Here is a 26,555-nt window from a genome sequence, read left to right on the forward strand (position 1 = left end):
CACTATTGGTTGTACAGATGCTTACACATGCTTAATAAAATAATGCTCAGAACTGCACAATGCCTCAGTGGTCAGTAAATAAATGTAGATCTGGTTGTAAAGTACAAGGGCTGCAAAATTACAGTGCAGTAATGTCATTGGTCACTTCATTTTAAATAAAATCATTCACTCTCTATACTTATAAAAAAAAACAACAACACTAAAATATCAAAATAATGTTTAGAATAGTAACATTTATTTGGATTTTGGATATGCGCACAATTTTCTTTTCTAAAATAGAAGATTGCTGTTGTCCTAATCTTCTCAAAGTTGAAATGTCTGACCACAGTGATAATCTAACTCTACAATCCACCAGACAGTAAAACATGCTATGAAAACAGCAGGCGATTATGATTGAACAACACATCATGTTCTTGATAATGCACCATACTACTAGATACTGCATGCAACATCATGAAAATGACAATACAAAGCAGCATATTACATGCAGACTAACTAAATTGTCCAACCTCATCCTAAATGCATTTACAGGGATACAGGGCTACTACATGTGTCTTAAATCTACTTGGTGAATATAAATGATCCTGATTCACAGATCATTACATATCTGGGCAAAATCAATACACTTTGAATACATGAAAAACATGAGGCGAGCTTGATTTATTTCATCTCACACATGACATGCCCACTTATGAGGCTGCTTAAACATCTGGTAAGATAAAACAAGCGCACCTCACAGGCACTTCAGCTGTTTTTGTTTTTTAAATGATGTCTATTTTTTTGCGCAGGTCTGTACAGGTGTGATCATGTGAGCTAGTGTGTTTCCTTCAAACCCCCCGCCACCCGCCCGACCTCCCCCACCTCTCCGCCTGTCATTTCTTCTTCCAGGCAGAAACCGGTTTGTCAGACAGGATATCAGATTTCACTGTTGTCATCCTCCACTTTTCTACAATGGAAGGTGAGAGTGGAGGGCGGGGCGGAGGTTAGGGATGGGGGTTAGGGAGTTAGAGGGAGGGAGAGATGAGAGAGAGAGAGAGAGAGAGAGAGAGAGAGGTAAAGAGGTAGGAGGAAAGGAGCGAGGGAGAGAGGGGGAGGGAAGGGCAAAGACAGAGATTGTGAGAGAGTGAGAGACAGGGAAATTAAGAGGGGAAGGAAGTCAGAGTTCAAATTGTGCTCTCTCTCTCATACACACACACACACACACACACACACACACACACACACGCTCAATAGAGCCAGTGAGTCAGAAAGAAAAAAAGAAAGATCCTTACTTGTTCCTCTGGGAGCACTTGTTATCTGTTAAGGAAAACCAGGAAGTGTTACCGTGGTTACACACACTTCAATACACATTCAGTATCTTCCACATGTCTAGCTGAAGTCTTTATTACCAATCCGATTATAAAACTGGCCTAGTCCTGTAAATGTGATATCTGGGTTATTCAGCAACAAATTATTCAAAACAACAAACTTCAGTTATGACTGGTTGTTCTTCAAATGAGACAAAGATCAGGGCTGAAAAACAAACTCCATCACAAGTAAAATGTTTTCTTCATGGGTTTTATCATAACCTGTAAGCCCCAGTTATATACAGTATGTCCATACACTATGAGTCCGTGCTGATGTTAGGCCTATATACTGCATCTGTGTGGTTGTAACACTTACACAGTACAACGCCGACTCCTCCAATCATCAACAAGCAGGCGCAGATCAGGCCTGCGATTCGTAGCCTCTCATAGTCTGAGAAACAGTAATGTAAGAGGTTATTTTTTTCTTAGGTCTGTATTGGACACTTTCTCATAAAGAAAACATACCCTAAAATTAACTGGAAAATCGATAAACATCTCCTTATTTATTAGATACCCTCTTCACCTGAATTACCACACATCTGAAGGCTGATGAACTATATAATCAAGAATCAGAATCACTTCACTGTGAAGGAGAGCCATCCTTCTTTTTTATTTTAATTTCTTATGAATCCAATCAGAAGAAAAGTATTTTGCAGTGGCTACTTTTGCAGGCACATTTGCAGTGGCTACTTTGCTATCGGGCAGACCTTGACCAGTGAGTCATCAAGGTGTTTCTTTATGTGAAGAGAGTGAATGAATGATGTTCACCACTATCATTCACCACCATCATCTGGTTTCATCAGTACTGATAAGTGAGATCATGGTGAGATCATAGATAGATAGATAGATAGATAGATAGATAGATAGATAGATAGATAGATAGATACAAATTAGGAGTTAAGAGTTTCTGTACTTACTGTAAACAAATGGATCTGCAGACCAAACAGAGAGGGAGGGATTAAGGAGAGAGAGTGGGTGGGAGAAGAGAGGGGCGATGTGAGGAAAAAGGGAGGAGGAATGAGAAAAAGAAAAAGAATTAGTGACAAACACACTACCCACTTGTTGGTCCACATTGCCAAGTATTGGGGCAGGGAGTTAGTCTTATTTAAATCATAAACATTGGAAGTGGGAGTTAAATTTAGTATTTTAAAGCAGAAATTCTGGGATTGTGACCTAAATTTTTCCTTTTTGACATCTTAATATCAACAGTGGATAGATTAAACATAAAAAATGATTGTGAGGCATATAAACAAACTTGAATATGGGTCTCTGTTGGCCTGCTTGTCAAGGCAATGTCATGCTAAAAAGACACACTGAGGTTCACTATCCCAATACTGCTGACAAAAGACAAACTGTTTTGCTGATGAAGATGGATTTATGCACATGATCAGGCTGTTGTTATGGAGACACAGAAGTCTGACAACGTGTCTGCTGTCTTGACAAACCGGTTCCACAGCAAACCTGTCTCAGAACAAGATCAGATGAGAGCAGAGCTTTGGTCTTACTTGCTTCAGTTTCCGTGAAAAGGGCAAAGAGCACTGGAGGACAAAGGGACAGAAATAAAACAAGTTATTTCACTGAGAGTGTGAGTCGTCTTCTTTGACGATGTATTATCAAAGGTTTTGCTTGGTCCCTGGGTCATGAAATGTTTTCAACAATTACAATAGAGAAAAAAAGCTAAATCTGGAAATGTTTGCAGATTTTTGCAAATATACAATTGTTGCAGGTGTGTGTGGTCTGGGAGAGTGTTGAGTGTCAAGCATCACTGTGGTGTAAATTTAACTATAATCAGGGATGTAGTGAATTGTAAACCCACCTAAACTCAGTTCATTTCCAAATGTACCTGTCTTTTTTATTTTGGCCTACATTATATCATCTTATCATTAAGGATATATAGTTGTAGAAGCTATTTTATATATAGTTGGTGGTTCTGTCAAAATGTCATATCTCCAACTTTACTTTTTCTGCAGCTGACAGCTACATTGTCTCCCAGAGAACAGGAAATGATTCATGACCTTGAGACCAAGCCAAACCAATGGTTAGAGTATTATAAACCACCCAGTTTTTCTCAATTGCGGAAAAACTGACTTTTTAAAAGTTTCTGCAGGACACTGATAACGTGAAATGATGTATATTTGTATGGTATCTGTTCTCTCTTTTATTTACCTGCCATCAGAGCCACAACAGTGAAGTGTCCCATCTTCAACACAACTAAGAGAGACAGAGACAGAGAGAGAGAAAGAGAGAGAGAGAGAGAGAGAGAAAATGAGTATGAGGGAGAGTGAAAGAGGAAATGGAAGAAGGGGAGATATTTAGTGTGATTTTCTCATGTTCAGACTAAAAGATGGACAACTTCCCCAAATGCTCGTTCATGACTTGCTGAACTGATCATTGCAGACGAAAGCACTGACCTTACGTAAACAGTCTTCACCTCCTAGTCTCTTTATCAGATGACCTGACGTCCTTCTTTTCCCCTCAAACTCACTCTTTCTCCTCTTCTCTTCCCTGATTCCTTCCTTCTTCGTTTCCTCATGTTTTCCCCTTTCTTTTGTCTCACTCCCTTCCTCCACCACTGTCCTTCTTCCCTCCCTCCCTCGCTTCCTCCTTCCTCCCTGCCCCCCTCCCTCAGCCCCCAACAGGCACACACACACACACACACACACCAATACAACACACACTTTGCCCTCTCCCCAGGAAGAATGTCCTTGCGGTGTGAGGGAGGTCAGTGTCTCCTCAGCAGGGATGCATTCTGGGTGTTTGGAGAGTAAACAGCGGATCAGTTTTTGTCATGGGGTGAAACCCTTCCAGAAAGTTTTAGAGAAACCTCTCCGGATCTGTCAGTTAACTTCATCACATCGGGCTGAATGGTATCATGTGCTTTCTATAAAGATGTTTAGTTTACTGTAACCCAAGCGCTCAAGCGTTTTTATTTCTTTCACATTCAGCTGTTCATGATCAGCTGACTTTGCCACAACCACCGTACAACTTTTATATAACATCTACACCATTGTAATACAACACATTTTTGATATACGTTTTATACAAATGCATTATAAATTGTTTTTAAAAATTGAATGTGTATAGCTATAATACTTTATTATTAAATTGTTAAATGTAGCAAAATTCTCTGTTTGCTGATGTCACATGGTTTATCATGAAGGTCAGTAAAGACCCATAATCAGAAACCGACAGTTTGTTCTTTTGCCTTTTTCTTATCCATGGATGTGAGATCCATATTATAGCCATAGATACAGTATATATGTAGTAACATATAATAATAAGTAATATGTATATACCTAAATACCATAGATTAGACTACAGCATAAAGACAGTACTTTGTCGACTGACTGTACTCATTGTTCCTTCTTATGAAACTAACCTAAACTAAACTAATTAAAAAAACATTTTTTTTAAATCATTTTTTATTTATGAATTTAGAATATATACTAGGTGTATGGGGAAATTGGATGAGTGTAAAAGGATAGTGTTTTCCATAAACAAGCTCTGCACAACATCCAGCCAACTTCTCAACAACCTTTGTGTAACTCCTAACTAACCTTGGGCGCCCTTGGGCCTGTTAGATCCACTGTGTTTTGGAAATCTAATGCTCGTCTCATCTGCTCTGCTTCATTCTGGCTAGAACTAGTTTTCCTTCCCCAGATAGTTTTTTCCCCCTGTCTGTTATTGAAACCCAGCTGTCTAATAAAGAGGGAACAAGAGTCCTGTTTTGTTTTTTTACATGCTTGATAAGTCTGAATAGAAGATGAAATACTTGCTAGATACTTTGTTACAATGTTTCTGTATTCATCTGTTTTCTATATGAAAATATTCATACGGCGATGAACTAATCCTCAACCATTAATCATCCTTCATCATCCCTTGCGAGGTTTCCAATAATAAGACATTAATGGACATTAAACTGAAACAAAGATAAAGAAGAGACTCTTTATCATTCAGTTGTTGGTACAAATCTTCCTCCATGGCCTCTGTCCTTGGCAAAAGAAACTAAAGGTCGTTGTAGCTATCAGGCAAGGTCAAACTGGGTGCCGACCATTTCCCACTTCTCTCATGGCACAACTGCAACTTTAGGAGACAGTGCTGACAGGCAATTTTACCGACAACTACGAACTACAACATATTTTCGTAATAACTGTGTTCATTATAGCCAACTTTGTCATTCACAGTAATTTACCTCAAAATGTGGCTTTGTATTGTCAACTGAGCGGCTGTAACTTGACACCTCAATCATTTTTCTTCGCCAGGTGCTTGCATTATTATGAGGAAATGTTTCTACATTTGTTAAAAATGTCAAAGTATTATATTATGTCATCAACAAAACTGCCAGTTTGCCTCAAAAGCAGGTCATTGTGTGCATGCCATTGATCAGGGTCAAAATTGGTACAGTCCAATGTCCTTCAACCCTCACCAATGTCCCTTCAAACCACTCTGCCTACTTTACTCTCCCATTAGCTGTAACACATAACAGAGCGGAGTTGGAGTTTTAACATTTTTTTTTTTTTTTTTAACTCAATTTGATACAATTTAAAAAATGTTCTCTTGCCTTGCGAACCAGGCTAATTAAAAGATAGTAAAATACTGCTCTTGCTATGTCAGGACCGCTGCATAGAGAGAATACAATGGAACATATATAACACAAAAATAGAAGCCCTATTGAGTGGATTGAACATTGCCTGATGCTGTACAAATGTACAGAGAGATAAATTGGATCAATATGATTCACTTCTCATCAGTCTCTTCAATCTTAATTCATCAACACAACCATACTGGATATTGGACGTGCTTTAATTCTAGATAGCCAGGAAGCCTCCAAAGCAATTTAACAACTCCATTACAACTCAATTTATGGTAAATTCATCAAATGACCTCTACAACCCACGGAAATTATATTTTTGTCAACTCCAACTGTGTTTGACAATCCAAAACGTTATGAATTCAGACAAAAATTTGAAAATGTTCTACATGAATACTGACTTAATGAGAATTCGGGCCCTTACACCCAAGTGTTACATGGAAAGGTGACCTTAAGCCCATCCTCCCCTGCCCCACCCTACCTGTTCTTACCTGATCTGCAGGTTCAGGTGTGGAAGTGTGTGAGTGAGAGAGCAACGTCCAGAGAAAGTGCTGCTTAAAACTATCTCTTTATTCTTTTACCTGGATAGGTAGTGCCTGCTCCTCCTCTTTGTTTAGGGTATAAACCTTTGTGTGTGTGTATGTGTGTACTGTATGAGTATGTGAGTGTGTGTGTGGTGGTTGCAGGGGTGGCGTGTGTGTGTATGTTTAGGAGACCAGTGGCACTGTATGTTATTCCATAAACATTAGCGTGTGTGTGTGTGTGTGTGTGTGTGGTGTGTGAGGGAGGGAGAACTCCTTTTTATTGCTATAGGGAAGCCACACTTTACAACTTGATAGTTGTGTTACATACTTAATTCACACACTGACAGGCCAAACAGATCAAAAGTTAACCGTTGCTCGTTTGCTCCATGTTCATCTTTTATTGTTAAATTCATATTACGCTACTTATGATTCAACAGCAAAAAAAATGTTAACTTTCACTCACTGTTCCAACACTAAGAATATTGACAGTACGTAACGTTTTTTACACTGTGGAAAAACAAAGTCAGTGTCACACGTTGTCTCTGTTGGTACTTCTGCAAGGCCAGAAGCCAGAGGGATATCAGTAAGAAGAGACGAATAACTATGAGAAGATAAGATGAGATGTTCTAACTCTGAAGAGTCCTGAACAGATAAAGTAAATACATTTCTCTTTTTTCCCAGGCGCAGCCGAGGGCATCAGGAGGCAAATTCAGGTCAGTCAGGCAGGCAGTCAGTCAGTCAGTCAGTCAGTCAGTCAGGTAATGCTTAGTGAGATGATGCGCTTCGTCAGATGGCCTCTAGAGGGTGTTTTGACTGTGAGATCGATCTCTAATGCACCTGATGTCTCATCACGTCATGTCTGTAATTTGGAGATGTACAGACAGCAGACCAGCAGCATTGAACTCAATCCACAGAGTCTCCAGTGTGAAAACAAAAGTGAAACTTCACATTCCACAGTCAGTAATGGGGATTGGCAGACAGTAACTCTTCGCTGCCCTACAGACTTTAAGGTGACATCATCTTGTGGTGAAGTAACGGTGGAATTAATAATTTAACTGTGTCGCAGCGCTTCCGTTCATTAAATTGAACACACGCGTCGTGGGTCTGTACAGGATCTGTGCTTGTTTTACACAAGAAGAGCTGGGCGAGAGAGAGAGAGAGAGAGAGAGAGAGAGAGAGAGAGAGAGAGAGAGAGAGAGAGAGTGTGTGCGTGTGTGTGTGTGTGTGTGTGTGTGAGAGAGAGAGAGAGAGAGAGAGAGATGCAGGAAACAAGAGCATATGGACTCCAGCCTATAAATTCTTTCTGTCTCTTCCTTCACTTTCTTTCTCTCGCTCTCTACTGACTTCCTACCCCCCCCTCTCTCTCTCTCTCTCTCTCTCTCTCTCTCTCTCTCCAGGTATCCCAGGTATCCTCCACCTCTCCTGTCCCTCCAGAGTAGAGAGCTGTGTGTTAGTTTGACGGTTGACAGTCCTTTTCCTTTTACTAAACCCAGGCAGGAGGGAGGGATTTTATTTGTCTCTCATGACTGGGATTCATTCTAACTGATGACCTTGGCTGATTGGGATACTTTTTTGAATTTTAGTCTTTTAGTCTTTTTTTCTTCACATTATATTATTCTTGTGTGTGTGTGTGTGTTTGTGTGTGTGTGTGTGTGTGTGTGTGTGTGTGTGTGTGTGTGTGTATCTGGGCAGATTTGTAGGTGTTTCTCCTATGTGCACATGTACGTGTAATGCATGTGTGCATAAATGTGCTTGTGAATGCGTGTGTGTGTGCGTGTGTGTGTGTTATCGCCACAGTGGTGATGTGTTGCTTTCTGTGACTATTAATATCTTTTCCAGTCACACAGTGACAGAGCTGCAGCATATATCAACCTCTTCACACATGATAATACTGTAATGAGAGAGGAGGTAGAGAATGGCAGAGATAGAAGAAACTGAGACATAGTTCAAGGTGTGTGTGTGTGTGTATGTAAGACAAGTGATAATACAATAATGTGAGAACAGATAGAGAGGCATGTGTGAGAGAGAGGGAAAGAGAGAGAGAGAGAGAAGAGACAATGTCCGTAGCTTTGTTCAAGTGGATTTATGTCTGTATGTTTGTGCCGGTGTCTGTCGATGTAAAGCACCAGTTGCCTGTAACATTGTTTATGTGAGGTTAAGTATGGGTCACATTGTTCCATGTCAATGGCGTGACACACAAGAATAGATAGAGAGTGTACTCGCTGTGGTATTTCTTTCAGTATATCTAAGATGGCTGCCAGAGAAATTTGATGCTGTTGTGATGGAGAAGAAGCACTTTCTGATTTGTGGACAGTGCATGACACAAACTGCCACTGCAGCACTCACTGAAATGGCACCTTTTCCATGGCAACACATCATCTCATCTGCGCCAATGAGCATTTCCATGACAACATTATCAGGCATTTTACGACATTTATCTTTAAATGTACCAGTCAAATGACCCTGGGCCAATATAATGTATTACTATTCTCGTCACATGGGGACCCAGCAGCAGCAGGCTGAAAGCCCATTTGAAGCCCTGACACAAAGTTTAGGAAACAGGAGTCTTAAGTGATACAGTTAAACTATTACAAGTTAAAAACGGATAAAATTCAAATGAAAGTTGTGGATTAAACAGCTTTAAAATTTAACTAGGCTATTACATTGGCTTGTATCACCTATGAAACAGATTGACATGACAAAGACCAGATTTACACATGAACTGTTTCCATTAACATGCATGTTAAGGATTTAGAATTTATTTCTATAAGTAAGGTTTAAACTAATAAAAATCCTAAAGTCTAAATTAAACTAGAATACAATGAAAATGGATAGCAATCCAATCATCCAAATCTCCTGAGGACATTGAAACCAAAGTGTAAATGTAACAATGTTAGTAGTCCACATAGAACAAATACATAAGTGGACTTATAAGATGTTTATCTTATAAGTCATTTGGGTTGTTGTCTGCTTTTTGGCACTTATCATATTTGTATGTGGCTCTCCCTGTTTAGACAGTGAGATGAAGATCTATGCTGCAAGGGGTTAAAAATCAGAGATGTTGTGTGTTATGTAAATTAAGCTTTTCTCTCATTGGTCCACTATGGATGTGGAAAGTTAGTTTTTGGGTTTTTTTGGGTAAAAATGTTGTAAAACCCTATCTTATTATCTCCACTGTCACTGATTTAACTTAACATGTTCAACTTGTAATTCTTTAACTTTTATCGTAACAGTTTAACCTCGGTTTTGTCCGGTATTGATAAGTATAGAATGTCAAACTGATTCAGTGTCAGCTAAAGGTCATCTTGAGAACACACACCTCACAATGTAGGTTATCAGTGGACACACACGCACGCACACACCCATGCACACCCACACACATACACACACACACGCACATGCACACACATTCGGCAACACACGCCTGTCTATTGTGGTGGTATTCAGTGTGTTTGTCCCTAAACAGCAGGACTAAAGGGCTGAGAACAGGTTAGCTTACATAGCAATGTGGTGAAATCCAATCAGTCGGTAGATAAGAGATTTTTACCAAGATCTTAAGAGATTTTAAGAAGTTACTCTAACGTTTAGAAGGTAAGTGAGCTCTCTATAGTTTGCTGTGATTCAAAACACTTGACACTTGTGTTCTGGCTGCTCCCTTAGAACGCCATATCTGGCATGTAGGGCCTGGTTTATTCTGGTTATGGGTTCGGTTGGCCCAAAATGAAACACAGATCGGTTTCTGGTTGGTCCCCACATGAGAAAAGCGTCAGTATGATCCATTTAGACAAAGTTACAGGACTGGTCTTAATTTCTTGTTTGGGTCCCAGGGAAAGGGTGACTTCTATACACCATATTATTTTCTAATGCAAGTTAATAAACTGGCATTACACTAAATGTGACCCAACACGTACCCATCATTGTAACGCTTCATATTCAGCTGTATAGCAGAACCATGAGGCGAGCAGTGAACTGAGGAGTAGCTCTGCAGCTGAGTCAACACATTGCTCCATACCACCTCTGTTGTAACAATTAAAAGACGAGAGAGAATTCTCTCCTGCTGATTACCCTGTCTTTGTGTGTGTGTGTGTGTGTGTGTGTGTGTGTGTGTGTGTGTGTCTTGCTGGCTGTCCATGCTGTTCTAACAGGTGTCACAACACACAGTCAGCCAGAGGACGAGGACCCGTTAAAAGGAACACTAAAGTCCAAGGCAGTCAAATTGTCATGTGACATTTTTCAGAGCTTAATTAGTTGAATTCTGATAAAAAGTAGAGAACTTGTGTTCATTAATAGCATTTCTTATTTAAGGCTGCAGGGTCAGCTTCAGCCTGTTATTGTTTAGAGGATTGCAACATCAAATTCTATGTATTGGTAAATGAGCGGGGAAAATGTCAGGTTTTATAGTGCAAAAGGATCAGATCCCATGCACTGGTAAAAGCCGTTGTTCAGTTGACGATCAAAGAGATTATTCTAGGGAAAAAATACAAAAACCTGAAAGATGAGATTCATCTAGACAAAGCACCTCTCATGCCCCTCTAAGATTTATCCACACTCAGTTCCTGGTTTGACATCATTCAACTTTTATTCGGTCAGGGGAAACTCTTATTATACAGGTGTCACTGTGCACAGGGTGAACAGACAAACAAGGAAACAAGAACAAACAAGAAACAAGAACACATTGATATATACTGTATACATGTATAAGATACTTCATCATTAAAAAAAAGTCAAGAATTTAAAGGAAAGCACAGGAACAACAGATATCAAAAAACATAAGGAACAATATAAAACACAAACTCATCATAACCTCGAGTTTATATTTAGTAACTGTGGCTGAAGAAGTAACTGAACTATGACCTACTTTGCCTCTGTGTAAAGACAATTGACTATCTAACCACAACAGCATTAGGACCTCAATTAATCTCTGTATGCATGGAAACCGAGGCTGGTCACTTCCCTTCCAATTCAATCAATTGAAGATGACAATTTAATTGATTACATTGAAAGATAATTAAGCTCTGATGGAAACTAAATGCAGCTGTAACAGACAAGGTAAAAAAAAAAAAAAGTAAATTATCCTTCATAGAAATTTGTTGTAGGCCTATATGTTTCTTTTACGTAAAGTGAATGCTTTGCTCCATGAGGTTACAGTGGTCGACTGGCTTGTCATCTCCTCTGTAAGTGCTTCCCTCCAGTGGACAAACTGTGGAACTGCCTAAATGGGCATGAGGAGCATGGTTGGCACCCCAATGTGCGAGTATTTTTCCTCCTCTAATTTGTTTGTACTGGGGATCTGCTGGGATTCCCTCAAAGACCCACTAAGCTTCCCTAAGCTGCACTTTCAGAACAATCAATAGCATAACCTGCAGGAACACTCACATTTTCAGCTAACCTTTTATAATATGCAGCCAAAATCTATTGAACATTAAATTGTACCAACTTTACAGACTGTATTTCTACACCTCAAATCGTTCCTTTTTAAAACTAAATACAGTATCTTGCTATAGGCATAAATTGATTTCCATTCACAACATACAGAAAAACAAACAATTTTACACATACAGTTCATTTTCATTCACAACCTATAGCAATACAAACAATTTTACATATTATATATATACATTTTTAACCCAAAATGACCCCAGATAAAATCTTTTCACTACTGACTGAAAACTCATTAGATTTTGGTCACATTTGCATTGCTCACACCTAGCCTGGTGCACTAAACTGGCAGAAGTGGGGATGGCAGGATTAAAAAATGCAAGTATCTGATGCAATCCTTATTGAATCTCAATACTTGACTAATACTATGTGACATACTGTAAGGCTGTGTGACCGGTGTGTGCAAGGTAAGCTGGGCCAATTAATGAGGGCAGAGCAAAGAACTGAAGATGTTTGGGGTCACAGTGGATGAAAATCAAATGTTTGCTGTACCTGTGTAGATCCAGCCTCTGTCAAAAATGTCATCTCCAGGTCTGGGTTCAAATCAGCTTCCAATTCACTTGCTTTAGGAAAAAGATTTTCTTAAAAATGTAAACAGTGAAAATCCTTTGGAATGAAGCTTATCATATCAAGCCAATTGAGAAATAAGTAAGAATTAATGCTCCATCATTAGTAAATGAATTCCAGCTTGTGTTTCCGTTTTGGACTGATTTGAAAGTGAATGAACCTCAGCTCTGGAAATAAGTTTTACAAAGCATCATCTTCATCATCTGCTGTGATCAAATCAAAGTCTCTCTCAGCTTTGCGTCTCTTTTTAGTCCTTTGTTACTATTGTGATGACATCATCGTCTTCTTCTTTTCCTCCTAAAGGCACAAAGAGATCATACATCACTTTTCTATTTTCAATCTCTATTCAATCTATTTATCTCAGCTTTACATTTCTACACAAGAATAACTATTACTTTTATGTAGACTCTTGGTCATGAATGGCTTGGTTTCAAGATAATGTCGGTTTTAACGAGGAAAGATAAGAATGCTCACAACGGAAACAAAAATAACTGAATACATTTCAAAATATCAAGGTATCCCTTTAAAAGTGAAGCACTACTTACCAAAACACCTCTGGAGTCTCTCAGATTTCCGCAGCATGGTGTAAGATAAACCGAAGACCAACAGGATGCCAAAGAAGCCTCCGATGGCACAGCCAATGAGAGTGGCAAAGTTATTGCCATCATCTAGGACAGGAGGAAATAGGACAGAGGGGGAAGGAGAGAAGTGAAGGAGATGAGGAGGAAAGGTGGCGAGAGAAAGGGAGAGACAGAGGATGGAGGGGACGATTGAGAAGGGGAGCGAATGAACACAAACAAACATTTATCCCCTTACACTCTCCCACAGACAGTTAGTGATTTGTCCACGTTAACAAGTGGGAAAGTGAACTGATAAGCTAATGCTTTCCCATACATTCCCCCAGTCTATCCTTAATGCGTTGAAACTTTTTGCTAAGAAGGGGAGTGCCATTCCCTCTCCCTCCTCACTTGCTTCCCATAACTTGTTGATCAATTGAAAGGTCTTAGTGAGATCTTTTCAGTGCCAAAAGGACACAACTGAAATCATGACCCATAAGTTTTAAATAACCAAAAACTGAAAGCCGTAACAGTAAAAGTAGGGTTTTGTTTGCTGCCAAAAGGGCGTAACTGCACTTATGCCCTTTTAACACCAAGCAAAACCCTACTTTTGACACTGAACAAGCATTGTGGGTAGAGGATTCTAACAGCACTTAGGTCAACTGAAAATGCATGCTGACGTAAGTAATGCTAGCATGGCAGCATGATCACATCATTTTTAGTATCCTATTCATATCCTAATTAATATTCTAGGTCAATATTAGATGAATGTAAATATGTTAATATTCCCATGAAATACTTAGGCCTATAGATTCAAAATGTTATTTTATAATGTTAGGAGCTTGTTATGCTGTTATGTGCTTTGCATGAGAGAGATTATTTTTATCCATTAAGTAAAGGTAAGTGAGAAAACATTTACCAATTTAATTTTTCATTTAATTCAAATCAAACTATCTTCCATCCACATGTTTATCTAGATATAACTGAGCCAAATATGACCAAAAGGTAGAGGTATGGCTGGACAAGACTATGTGTTGATATGTACTAGAAACAAACTGTATTTCATTCATAGAGGAGCATTTCCAAAGATGTTTTGGTAGGCTTGCAAAACCTGAAAGACCTGCTTGTACCAACGACATAATAACAAACAGGAACTAAAGCTGTGTCTTGGCGACTGCTATTGTATGCTATCCTGTGAGTATTTACTGTCCATGGGTTGCTTTCACTCAGAGAAATGTATGTATATTAAAATGGACACATGGAAACGCAATGTGGCTAATGTAAACTGGCTGCACTGAAATGAATTTGTGTGCTGTATCATCAGCCTGTTCCAGGTTGATGTCCTGTGGTTCCTCAAGATATCAGTGTGATTCAGGCAGTTCTGATCATGATGCCAGGTGAGGAGAACGGTAAGTCGGTCACACTTTAGTTTCAAAGCTTTGCCTTTATTGCTTCTAGGATTCAATGTTGTTAAATTTTGATATGAAGCAGAGGAAGGAGATAAAGGAGTCGTCACCATAAACATGCAGGAAGGCGACGGGTGCATCCGGGTGGCCCGGCCGCCTGCATACGACTCGTGTGGAGTTGTCAGAGAAGGAGGTTCCCCTGATGGTCCACACAGCCAGCAACTGTCCATTCTCCTCCGTACAACTCCCATAGACAGCCTGGAGAGAGGGAGAGGAGGGAGGCAGAGATGAAGAGGGAGAGGAAGGAGAGGGGAAGAGGGACAGAGAAATGTAGAGAGAGACAGGGAAGGGAATGGAGAAGGGGGAACAAGAGGAGAGGACGAGGGGGAGAAAAGAGAATAAAATGAATATATATAGAAGAAAAAAAAGAGGAGAGGAAATCAAATCAAATCCTTGTTCTAAACCACAGACCAAGCCAGGTAGCACAATAGACAATGTACATTAAATTAGATTATTGGCTTGGGTCTTATATATTATGATACACTATACCCTCTATGTGATTCAGGGTCTCCCGGGACAGATTTTAGAGAAAGAAAGCCTTATGTTCACATAACACACCCTTCATTTTTTGAGTTATGAATAAGTTACATAGCCCCCAGAAGCATGAAACTTGCTCTACCAATAAAGGAGTAAAATTCAAGTAAAATCATTAAACCCATGAAACATGCAACAACAACAGCTCTTTCTAGTGTGATGGTCAGAGGGCACTTAAGAGCTGGTGTATGTATGTGTGTGTGACCAGAGATGGGCAAAAATACAGTAAAATGTATCTAGATACAAAATACAAATACATGACCATTAAATGTATCAAAATAAATTACAAGTTACTGGTGTGAGCAAATGTATTTAATTAAAATGCCTGTAATTTGTATTTTCAAATACAAAATACATAGGCCTACACTGAAACATAATTGTTATTTGCCTTTAGGTGTCCATTTGACAACAAATAATAAATCAAGCATGAAGCCCCAAACAGCTGCCTTGCATAAAAGAAAAAGGACAACTAAACCTTATTTATCTAAATATTTAGTTATCTTTTTTGCCTCTTAGTGAACATGTTTAATGAACATATTTTTAAGTATTTTTATTTTTAAGTGTGTACTTTTCCTTAGATTTCAACAGTTAGCAAATCACTGTTTACTCACTTTCTGTTTCTTTTTAGTTGCTTTTGAGTACAACTAATTTTAACTCATGTAGTCACTCCCAGCTGGCACATGCATCAAGCAAGTCATGTGACACATGTCCATAGGATCAGTCAAAACAGGGCTGCATCTCAAAACTTATGGAAATCTAAATATTTGAACTCCCCATTTCATTTAGTCTTACATATAAAAAAAAAGTTATTTAAGTATTTTAAATACAAAGATTCTACGCCTAAAAGTATCTTGATACAAATTGCATTTTGTTTTTTTCGCTCAGGTCAAATACAAATTACAAAATACTAAAAAGTAATTAAAATACATATTTCAAATATAATTTAAATACTGCCCATCTCTGTGTGTGACAGTAAGACAGTGTCACCGAGGGAGAGAGGAGGAGAGAGGGAGATAAAAAAGAAGAGCTAGAGTGAAATACAGAGAGAGAGAGAGAGAGAGAGAGAGAGAGAGAGAGAGAGAGAGAGAATGAAGAGGTCAAAGGTCACCGTCTCACCTGCGGGATATCCTCCGCTGCACCTCCAGGGCAGGTGACGCTGTGGTTGCCATGACCCCCATAGAGCGTGAGTGTGAGTTCGGACGAGGCGGGTGACACTCCGCAGCGAAACACCGCAGGCTCCCCGACCGCCACGGTGATGTCAGCCGGGAGTGTGCTGTAACTGAGAGCTGCAGGGCTCTCTGATGAAGCGTTGGTGGTGTTGTTAGGGGAAGTGCTGGTGTTGTTCTGGGCTGAAATAGTGATTGGGTGTTGTGTTGTTGTTGTTGTTGTTGTTGTTGTGTGTGATAAAGGGATGGAGGGAGGGGGGTGTAGGGACCATACGTTTAGAGAAAAGAACGCAAAGAGTTGGGTCAAATAAATGACATAATAGACATAACATTGCATACATTCACAGATCATCAAAAGCACCGTCATCACCCAGTGTAGTTGCTGCCGCTGAAAGAATGAAAAGAGCTAAAGTTATGAATTGGAATGTACAAAATGTCTACATAGGTCTGTTTTATGAGCTAAGTTTCGTGATTTTCTCCTCAACAATCGCAGTCAACAATCAACAATCAACAATCAAAGATCTGATTTTTAACCTATTAACCTATTACACTTGCCTTTCAATACAACTTTTACCATCTGATCATCATGCCAGGATGCATTAAGTGACTGGTGTAGACACACAGAGTTTGCTCACATTGCTATTGGGTCTTCAAAACCAGATACTGAAGTGGTTCGCATTGTGATCAGAATCCTACATAGCCAGGAAGCAATCCAGCCACAATGTGCATACAAGCAATGCAAAGAGAAGGAGAGGCAGAGCGGGAACACACAGATTTAAATTACGTAGTATTATTGCCACAGGAGACACATAGCAACCATTTTCCGGCCAAACAAAAACATACAGTATTCTGATGTGATCTCATGAAATCCAAATGACGCTCGTAACCGTAGCCAGACAGAACCCACGTGGAATCTGATCTTTTCCTTGTTAAGACAGCCATGAAAAGATCAGATAGAGGCAAACAGGTAAAGATCTGAGTTTCTCCCCATGGGTAAAGGTAGCCTCAGACCTCAGCAGGTCGTATCAATAACCTAGACATTGTCTACAACATACCTGGGTGATGAAGAGCTGAGCTTTTGTTACATGCTGTACCAAAAACAGATACCCGTCCTTGTTGTGTAGTGTTCAGAAATCAGGATCGCCACCTGAGACTCAAGCATTCACCAGCTTTCCTCAGTGACCGTAGGCAAAGTTCCTCCACTCTCTTCTAAACATTTGAATATTCTAATGACTGGCAACCAGTGTTTCCCTCAGACAATTTTCTTGATAGGATGGAAAGACCGCAGAAAGAGGAAGTAGACCATGAAACACTAAAATTCTCTTTTGAACATAATACAATTGAGATTCTTTTGGGAAGCATAGCAGCTACTCTGGTCAGGGTTAGAGTGAGGACGGGCCCTCCCTGCCGTTTCAGCAGTGGGCACCACTACCAGCAAATAACAATAAAGATGATGCAGCGTGTGGTCGGGTGTGTGAGACACTGCGTGAATTCCCTCAGAAAATCTTAGGCTTGGAACCAGCGAGTCATTTATTCAATTTCAACAACTGGGATGGTGGGCATCCATCTTTTCCTCTTATTTGCTCATAGATTAGAGGTGGAAAATATATAAAAATGGCATAATGGAGAATGCAGGGTCAAGCCTAAGGATATCCAATATATACTGTCCTCCAATTCTTGCATTTTTTACTTATTTAGTGTAATTAATAGATTACATTGCTTCCTCAATGGTAGAAAATGTTCCATCACCCTGGGATTAAGTCAAACCAAAGATATCATATTGTAAAATGTCACAAAAAGACAAGATTATCAATGAAATTTCAGAAACGACAAAGAAAAATGTTTCCAGAATTGACGAGGATAAGTTAACAAAGTGGACTATGAAGGAGTGAAAGCATTAGATGTGTGGAAAAGGACATTATAATAGCTGCTGGAGAAAAGTCTTTGTTTTTTAATGTTACCCCTTTTTTTAGGTCAGCGGTATGTGGATGTTTGAATTTTGCGATCTTGTATTTAATGTAAATATGCACTGAGGCAATTCCTTTCAATCTTTGAGCAAAATAGAAACAATAAATGTTGAATCTTAAATCTTGAGTCGTTCTCTTACCTGAGGTGGGTGTGGTGAGCTGGAGCAGAGCCAGCAGCAGCATGCAGAAATCAGAGAACTTCCTCTTCACCTCTCCTTTCCTCCTCTTCTCCATCCGCTCTGCACTCCTCTCCCCATTCTCTGCCATTCTTCTCTCTCTCCTATTCCATAGGTTTTCTTTGTAGTCTGATAAAGTTTAACCAGTAAAACTTTACTTCGGGCAACTATAAAGGACTACAACACATGTAACAGTGTATGGGTCATTATGTCATGTGTCCTAGATTTCCTTTTCAGATTGAAACAGTGAGATCGAATGTAAAATCTGTTGCCAGCACCAATCTGAAGGCATTTAAACTGCAGTATTTCCACTATATACAGGCTGTTTAAACTTGGCGCCCCCTCGCAGCAAGGTTCTCCTCACCAACCACAACAATAAACAGAGATTGTACTAGTTGTTGAGTACCTTTGAGTAACTTTGTAGGATAACAGCCAGTAATGTCTGTTTTAAAAGGGGCAGCACCGCAAACTCCTTTGAGCTTTGGATGAAAAAGCTGCCAATACTCTGAGAGATGCCAATATTAGGGCCTGTAAACACAATTTTAAACCTAGGTCTAAAGCCTGAATGGCTCATTGTAAGCGGGTGAGATAAAGTGAAGTAAAAAGTTTAAAAATAAACTTGAAATGTAAAGAAAGCCATTTAAAACTAGGAAGTCATACATACTGACCGTAAAATGAATTGGAATTCCCCAACTGGTCTGCAGGAAGCTTCCTTATTTGAAGATGATGGCGACACTCTTTTCAAGACAAACCTTATAACTTGTTGAAATCAACTTCTCAGATGCTTCAAGACAAGACTTCCTCCAAACTGGTAGTCTAACATGTACCTACTGTCAATATCTGCACAAACAGTGAAGAAGCTGTTAAATGTCTCCACAACCTCAGACAATGCTGACTCTCTCTGTTGTCTCTCTCTCTCCGTTTGTGTCTCTCTCTCCACTCTCTCTCTCTCCAGCCAGGTGAGGAGTCCAAAAAAACAAAAAACAAATGAAGGAACGGGGACATCTTCCTCATTTACAAGAAAGATTCCTTCGAAGGAAAATATTTGCAAACAGGTTGAGCGGGCCCGGCCTGAGCCAATAATAGCACTGGGAGAGATGTCAACCAATCATGCAGGGCCTTTCACTGCCCCATTTACTCTCTCTCTCTCTCTCTCTCTCTCTCTCTCTCTCTCTCCCCCTCACATATTCTCCCTCCTCTCTCCTTTCCTTTGCTCTTCCCTCGCTCTGTCTTACAGATTTGAATATTTGAGTTACAAAATTTCACTTCCAAATAAGTCCACCAAATATTAATTTCCTTGTTTTTAAAAGTCAAGCTCAGGTTGACTTGCTTTTTTTTTTATTGCATATCTGTTGTACTGCGTCTCCACTGTTGCTGCACCACCAGGAGGAAAAGTTTGCAATGTTTGCAAAGATTTCAGATTTTGCTATTCTCAGCTGTATGTGTCAGAGTTTTAACACGTGCCTCTTCCATTCAAGACTTGTATGACTGCAGTTTTAGAAATACACGATGGGCGACTTCTAACACTATAGTAAAAATGCAGGATTATGCTTGAATTACCAAGTAAGCATGTGGTAAAAGCCCTGAAAGATTAATGCATGTACATACATTTGCAATATTGATTACAATTTCAGTTGGAATATGCACCCATGTTAATGTTTGCGATGCTGTGAGCTATGAATCCTAATAGTAAAATCTCCACTGCAGTAGGTAATTGAAAAAAACCATGAAGGGACTGATATGTAGAGGGCTGAAAGATGGTAGTTGAGGTGGGAGGCAACACATGCTTAACATAGGATGGGTGAATGCTAGTGGAGGAGGATGGACTTCTATGAAGACTAATACTAAGTGCTAAGACAGGGTCGATACAGGAAGGGGAGAAGTCTCAACCACAGCTTCCTCATTTCTACAAAACATTTTATATAGATTTCTCTACAGCTCATGGTTGTCATTGTTGTCTATATAATGTATTCTGTGCTCGAGGGTTTTGTGTTGATGTGGTTCCTGAAGATGACCGTTGTAATGCTGCTGATTCTGATCATGAGTCCAGGTGAGCAGACTGATTTTTCTATTTCAGTTTCAATACAGAACCGACTGTAAAGATGACAAAAAACAGACAGAAGAAAATGCTGTCTTTTGTAGGCTCAGGGAAGATAGACTTAGTTGTCAATTTGTATATGAAATAATGAGCTGTTTACGCCTGAATACTGTGATGGACTTTAAAATGAATAGCTTTGTGGTTTCTGATGAGTTCACTCGGAACAACTGAGTAACAACTGACTAACTTCAAATCATCCCCAGACCATTCTCGTACTCTTGTCATGTACGGACCCAAACAGTCCCAACAGTCCCTTGACCTCTTTTGGGTCAAAAAGTTAAAAAAAATACTGGATGATAATCTGGATGATATCAGTCAATTAAACCTTATTTGCTTATCTGACATTTCCACTGTTGTCTTAATATTTTGTCGTCTATGTGACAAATTAAACTGATATTTTATAACTATTTTATAATAGACTAATGTCAATTTATCAGTTTGGCAGATGACATGGCATGTTTCATGGTCTTTCTGCAGGAGTGGTGGTTGGTGATGGATTTTCAGTGACCTTTGAAAATCCAAATCCTTGTGCTTTGCGGGGCTCATCGGTGGAGTTCAGGTGTTCATACGAATACCCAGATGGTGAAGTGGTTAACAAAACCTCATGGTCCAAAGGAGCAACGAAAGATGGCAGATGGACACGCACTGAGCTCTCCAGCCTTCCTTCATATCAAAGTCGAGTTGAATACCTCGGCGACCAACAGCACAACTGTAGCCTGGCAATTTATGACCTACAGGACAATGACACCGGATATTACTACTTCAGGTTCGATACGCATGATTACGGATGGCGCAGTAAAGGATCGGTGTATCTGTCTTTAGCAGGTAGAATTCATTGATATTAAGTGTAACTGTGCTTTACTGAATTCAAGTTTTAATATTTTCAGAAGAGTCTCTGAATATCTGTTTCTCCAATGCCCAGAGCCGACTGCCAGTGTGTATCCTGAGAGTGTGAGAGCAGGAGGGAACGTGACTCTAACATGTAAAACATCCTGCACACTGCCTGCCACCATAGTCTGGTTCAGAGATGGACAACCAGTAGACAAAGCAGAGTTTCAGGCCAGAGCAGAGGATGCTGGGAACTATTCATGTGCCGTTGAAGGACAGGAGTCAGTGAGATCAGACCCTGTGGCTCTGGATGTTCTGTGTAAGTACATTTATCACTACATTATTCGTTAAGATAAGCTCTTTCTCGTACAAGCTGTCCATTGACTTATACTGAACTGGTTGCAGTCAGAGTTTAAATGAAGCACAATTTTTCACTGAGGCAAGTTTGATGTGAATGATCTTTTAGCACAGCTGAACTCAGTTCTACAGTACATACGAATCAAGCTGAAACATGGTATCATTCATAATCTTGGGAATTTATGTCCTATGGTGCCAAATGTAGCTGTGCCAAATTCATCTGTCTAAAGAAACTAAAGTGTTTTTTTGTTGTTTTTTTTTATAAATTTGAATTCTGTATGTACTGCGAAACTATTTTCTTCCAAAAGATTCCTCTTATTTAGTGATGTTTTTTCTTTGTATCTGTAGCCTATTTTCTGTAATCAAAAGTACTCTGCACACAGTTTCATTTCAAAGTTTTACTTACTGTTCTGTAGGCTGACCTTGAGTGTCTTAAAAGCGCCCACAAACAAAATGTATTATTATTCTTTGGAACATTTTTAGCAGCAGATCAAGCTTTCCGGTCACCCAAACAGAATCATTGTGCATCATACAGTGTTTGAAACTTGCATAATAAATACAGTCTATTTAATGTATAGTAATAGCGCTGTGTGTTTGATTTTTCCTCAGATCCACCAGTGAGTGTGTTGGTGGAGGCCAGTGCTCCTGGCAGCCTGGCAGAGGGCAGCAGTGTGAACCTGAGCTGCAGCAGTGCTGCTAACCCAGCAGCAGACAGCTACACCTGGTTCAGGAGGACCGGCTCTCCCGGCTCCAGCTCCCTGCTCCAGGTGGGGTCAGGACAGATGCTGTCTCTCCCCTCTCTGGAGCCGTGCCACACTGGACACTACCTCTGTCAGGCCAGGAACCCACTGGGGGAGAACAACTCAACTGAGCTGCTGCTGCTGGTGGAAATGACAGAGAGTGAGTGTGGAGGGGAAGGATAAGAGCAGGATAAGAATGCTCTTCGTGATGTTTTGCAAATAAATGTAGTTTATTAAAAGTGTATTTATTGAATGAATTTGAAGACTAACTCCTCACAATACTGGAGCCTGATTGGCTGACATTACCAGCCCCTCTAGTTCAAATGACGTAAGGTCAGGTCAAATGCTGTAAACTGGCTTGGTTGGAAAGATTTTAGCAATTAGTGAGGGGAGCCAATCAGGACCAAGCCCAGCTGTGATGCGTTGACTGGAGTTGACCCAAAGCATCATGTGTTAAAAAGGATGGATTTTTGAAAATGCAATAACTTTAAATTTATGCAAACAAAATACAGTTTAACATTGTCTTGATTAAACATCTCTGACAATATATGTATATGAATAGTGGGAGATTTCAGTTCCTAAAATCGGGCCCCTTGGGTTAAATAGTAATAATGTAATAATGGTAATAAAAAAGTAATAATGGTTAAATAGTACTTTTTACTCTGTCTCTGACTGTCTTTAGCAGGTAGAATTTGCTGATATTAAGTATAACTGTGCTTTGCTGAATTCAAGTTTTAATATTTTCAGAAGAGTCTCTGAATATCTGTCTCTGTTTCTCCAGTGAATCGCTCAGAGCCGACTGCCAGTGTGTATCCTGAGAGTGTGAGAGCAGGAGGGAACGTGACTCTAACATGTAAAACATCCTGCACACTGCCTGCCACCATAGTCTGGTTCAGAGATGGACAACCAGTAGACAAAGCAGAGTTTCAGGCCAGAGCAGAGGATGCTGGGAACTATTCATGTGCCGTTGAAGGACAGGAGTCAGTGAGATCAGACCCTGTGGCTCTGGATGTTCTGTGTAAGTACATTTATCACTACATTATTCGTTAAGATAAGCTCTTTCTCGTACAAGCTGTCCATTGACTTATATTGAACTGGTTGCAGTCAGAATTTGAATGAAGCACAATTTTTCACTGAGGCAAGTTTGGTGTGAATGATCTTTTAGCACAGCTGAACTCAGTTCTACAGTACATACGAATCAAGCTGAAACATGGTATCATTCATAATCTTGGGAATTTATGTCCTATGGTGCCAAATATAGCTGTGCCAAATTCATCTGTCTAAAGAAACGAAAGTGTTTTTTTTTTTTTTTTTATAAATTTGAATTCTGTATGTACTGCGAAACTATTTTCTTCCAAAAGATTCCTCTTATTTAGTGATGTTTTTTCTTTGTATCTGTAGCCTATTTTCTGTAATCAAAAGTACTCTGCACACAGTTTCATTTCAAAGTTTTACTTACTGTTCTGTAGGCTGACCTTGAGTGTCTTAAAAGCGCCCACAAACAAAATGTATTATTATTCTTTGGAACATTTTTAGCAGCAGATCAAGCTTTCCGGTCACCCAAACAGAATCATTGTGCATCATACAGTGTTTGAAACTTGTATAATAAATACAGTCTATTTAATGCATAGTAATAGCGCTGTGTGTTTGATTTTTCCTCAGATCCACCAGTGAGTGTGTTGGTGGAGGCCAGTGCTCCTGGCAGCCTGGCAGAGGGCAGCAGTGTGAACCTGAGCTGCAGCAGTGCTGCTAACCCAGCAGCAGACAGCTACACCTGGTTCAGGAGGACCGGCTCTCCCGGCTCCAGCTCCCTGCTCCAGGTGGGGTCAGGACAGATGCTGTCTCTCCCCTCTCTGGAGCCGTCCCACACTGGACACTACCTCTGTCAGGCCAGGAACCCACTGGGGGAGAACAACTCAACTGAGCTGCTGCTGCTGGTGGAAATGACAGAGAGTGAGTGTGGAGGGGAAGCTACTTTGACTGACACAACAAAAAATTTTCAATATACTGAAAATAATGCTTTAAGGGCCCATATTATTCAGTTTCTTGATTTTGTTTTCAAATATACTATGGCTCAGGATAAGAATATGTCCTAACAATACTAGTCCCTGATTGGCTGACAATACCAGCCTCTCTAGTTCAAATGAGGTAAACCTGCTGTGTCGTCAGGTCAAATGTTACAAACTGGCTTGATTGGAAAGATTTTAGCAATTAGTGAGGGGAGCCAATCAGGACCATGTCCAGTTGTAATGTGTTGACTGGAGTTAATCCAAAGCATTATGTGAAAAAGGATGGATATTTTTTAAAAATGCAATGACTTTACATTTAAACACAAAAAAAGCAAATTATAACAATGTCTTCATTGAACATCTTTGACCATACAGTATATGCATACAAATACTAAATACCTAAATAATTGTTAATTCATTTATTTTCCACCCTGTTTTACTCTGTCTACTCTGCTCCAGCTGACCGTCTCATCATTCTTGTTGGTATTGGAGTCAAGGTCTTCGCAGTGCTGGTGCTTCCAGTGGTTATGGCCTGGGCCTGGTAAGTGACTGTTTATACACAATTGATTAAATAGCCAGTTTTCATTTTGAATCAGAGGGACATGGTTAAATGATTCAGTTGCGTAGCATACCTCATGATATTCTGTTTTGTACTACAGTGTTATTATAGTTAATATTATAGTGAATAATGTGAAGTGTTGAAGAGTTTAGTTTGCCTCCTTTAAAAAACTTTGTCTCATGTTGTTTTGAAAGGCGGAAGGATTCTGCTGCGGACAAAGAGGTGAGGAGGACTCAGTTCTTTTTAAATCCGCTCATTACAGTTTTTCACATGGAGCCTAATGTTGTTCTGTTGTCATGTTTCAGGAGTCCAGTCCAACGTATGAAAGCATCAGTGGAAGCAAATGTTATGGACAGGACAGCAGGGTTATAGAAGAGGAAACTACTGTCTAATGAAACTAGAGTATGATGACATTCCATTAAACTAAAAAAAGGACTTGGCACATATAAATGTCTGCGGTCTGTATGGTGTAACTCCACATGTGACACCAAGAACAGCTTGATTTTTAACTATAGCTTGCCAGTTTGAAAAATGCTGCAAATTGTACCTCCCACCCATTCCTGGCTCATGTCCATGTAAACACTAGATTGTTGTTATAATTTCTATTGTGCTGAAGACAAAAAGTTCAGCACAATAGAACTTTATTTGTATATACTGTATAACTTCTCAATAGCAGAGTATTAATGTAGTGCAACATTTTCAAGTCACAAAACTATCTTCACTCCTTCCAATCTCCAACCAATCTTGCAATACATACATATTTTTTTATTGTATTTTAAAGGCAGCTATTAAGCATCATAAGTTCTTGCAGCGTTACTCAACAATCTGCTATAAAATTCTCCTCCTTTTCCACCAAATCATCTGTAAACATAGATCAGTTTTCCCCAAACAAACATTTGGTTTAACAAACACTGGATGCTATTGCCCCATCAAAACTATTTAGCATATTATTATCATCATCATTATTATTATTATTATTATTATTATTTAGTAGCAGTAGTAGTAGTATTTCCAAAATGAGTTTTATGTCCAATAGTGTAAATGGTTACTGTGTTACCTCTGAGCCACCACAGTCATCTCCTAATTTGAATTATCCTCTAACAAACTCATTTTGAGTTCAGTTTTTATCATGACCACAACATCCACACTGAAGTTTCAGTTACATCTGTTACTTTTATTGTCCCAAATGGGAGAATTTGTTGACAATACATTTAGATAGGAGAGCTTGTTTTGATTCTGCAGCAATTTTCAGAGGGAAACTTTAATTTCCTATTCTTGTTTCATGTTTATATTGAATATTCATGTTTATATTTCAGACCAGTGTTACTGGTCTGAAAATGTTACAACAACGTTCTGTGGAGTGAGTGGTTCACTGCTGTTGTGATGGATCTGCTGCCCTCTAGTGTTCAAAATGCACAGGCACACCTGGTTCTGGTATATTGAGAAAATCCTGACCATTGATAGAACTGTATGTTATGAGAACTGGCATTAAAAGTTCAATAAACCTCCACTGCCATCAGCAGTTGAAGATAACGTTTTAAATTGAAGGGCACTTACTGTCTATTTGGTTTCTAACACCTAATGTAGAACAGTGGTCTAAATGCTATTTTTGTAAAGCATACCATCATAGT

General features: G+C 39.5%; 3 protein-coding genes across 4 annotated transcripts; 1 reads left to right on the plus strand and 2 right to left on the minus strand.

Annotated features, from left to right (window-relative positions):
- Window positions 1-632: 632 nt before the first annotated feature.
- Window positions 633-6,535, minus strand: fxyd11 (FXYD domain containing ion transport regulator 11). The gene is made up of 7 exons (XM_078287307.1): window positions 6,429-6,535; window positions 3,513-3,557; window positions 2,852-2,884; window positions 2,264-2,278; window positions 1,663-1,737; window positions 1,272-1,296; window positions 633-946 (listed from the first exon to the last, which is right to left on the minus strand). Exons 2-7 carry the CDS (start codon window positions 3,544-3,546, stop codon window positions 916-918), a joined length of 213 nt encoding a protein of 70 aa, XP_078143433.1. The 5' UTR covers window positions 3,547-3,557; window positions 6,429-6,535; the 3' UTR covers window positions 633-915.
- Window positions 6,536-11,021: 4,486 nt separating this feature from the next.
- LOC139916196 (uncharacterized) lies at window positions 11,022-19,244 on the minus strand. The gene is made up of 6 exons (XM_071905000.2): window positions 19,002-19,244; window positions 18,298-18,462; window positions 16,141-16,373; window positions 14,541-14,688; window positions 13,013-13,135; window positions 11,022-12,764 (listed from the first exon to the last, which is right to left on the minus strand). Exons 2-6 carry the CDS (start codon window positions 18,422-18,424, stop codon window positions 12,715-12,717), a joined length of 681 nt encoding a protein of 226 aa, XP_071761101.2. The 5' UTR covers window positions 18,425-18,462; window positions 19,002-19,244; the 3' UTR covers window positions 11,022-12,714.
- Window positions 19,245-20,101: 857 nt separating this feature from the next.
- Window positions 20,102-25,617, plus strand: LOC139916187 (B-cell receptor CD22-like). 2 transcript variants are annotated; one of them, XM_078287304.1, is made up of 9 exons: window positions 20,102-20,383; window positions 20,909-21,256; window positions 21,354-21,578; window positions 22,226-22,516; window positions 23,138-23,374; window positions 24,019-24,309; window positions 24,825-24,906; window positions 25,119-25,146; window positions 25,230-25,617. In XM_078287304.1, the coding sequence occupies exons 1-9, from the start codon at window positions 20,275-20,277 to the stop codon at window positions 25,314-25,316; spliced, it is 1,698 nt and encodes a 565-aa protein (XP_078143430.1). In that variant the 5' UTR covers window positions 20,102-20,274; the 3' UTR covers window positions 25,317-25,617. The 2 variants fall into 2 exon arrangements, with proteins under 2 accessions (XP_078143430.1, XP_071761087.2); XM_071904986.2 differs by having other exon boundaries at window positions 23,150-23,374.
- The last annotated feature ends 938 nt before the right edge of the window (window positions 25,618-26,555 follow it).

This window comes from Centroberyx gerrardi, chromosome 12 (genome assembly GCF_048128805.1).
Source record: "Centroberyx gerrardi isolate f3 chromosome 12, fCenGer3.hap1.cur.20231027, whole genome shotgun sequence".
Taxonomy (NCBI): domain Eukaryota; kingdom Metazoa; phylum Chordata; class Actinopteri; order Beryciformes; family Berycidae; genus Centroberyx; species Centroberyx gerrardi.

What these genes read in the sequence shown, in the direction of transcription:
- fxyd11 (XM_078287307.1), bottom strand. Translation starts at nt 3,546, where the DNA reads ATGGGACACTTCACTGTTGTGGCTCTGATGGCAG. An exon ending in TGTTGTGGCTCTGATGGCAG is followed by an intron (nt 2,885 to 3,512) that starts GTAAATAAAAGA and finishes TTTGTCCTCCAG; the next exon opens with TGCTCTTTGCCCTTTTCACG. An exon ending in AAGTGCTCCCAGAGGAACAA is followed by an intron (nt 947 to 1,271) that starts GTAAGGATCTTT and finishes CTTCCATTGTAG; the next exon opens with AAAAGTGGAGGATGACAACA.
- LOC139916196 (XM_071905000.2), bottom strand. Translation starts at nt 18,424, where the DNA reads ATGGCAGAGAATGGGGAGAGGAGTGCAGAGCGGATGGAGAAGAGGAGG. An exon ending in GCTCACCACACCCACCTCAG is followed by an intron (nt 16,374 to 18,297) that starts GTAAGAGAACGA and finishes TCACTATTTCAG; the next exon opens with CCCAGAACAACACCAGCACT. An exon ending in CGCCTTCCTGCATGTTTATG is followed by an intron (nt 13,136 to 14,540) that starts GTGACGACTCCT and finishes CTCCTGTCCTAG; the next exon opens with ATGATGGCAATAACTTTGCC.
- LOC139916187 (XM_078287304.1), top strand. Translation starts at nt 20,275, where the DNA reads ATGGTTGTCATTGTTGTCTATATAATGTATTCTGTGCTCGAGGGTTTT. An exon ending in GCTGGTGGAAATGACAGAGA is followed by an intron (nt 24,310 to 24,824) that starts GTGAGTGTGGAG and finishes ACTCTGCTCCAG; the next exon opens with CTGACCGTCTCATCATTCTT. An exon ending in ATTCTGCTGCGGACAAAGAG is followed by an intron (nt 25,147 to 25,229) that starts GTGAGGAGGACT and finishes GTCATGTTTCAG; the next exon opens with GAGTCCAGTCCAACGTATGA.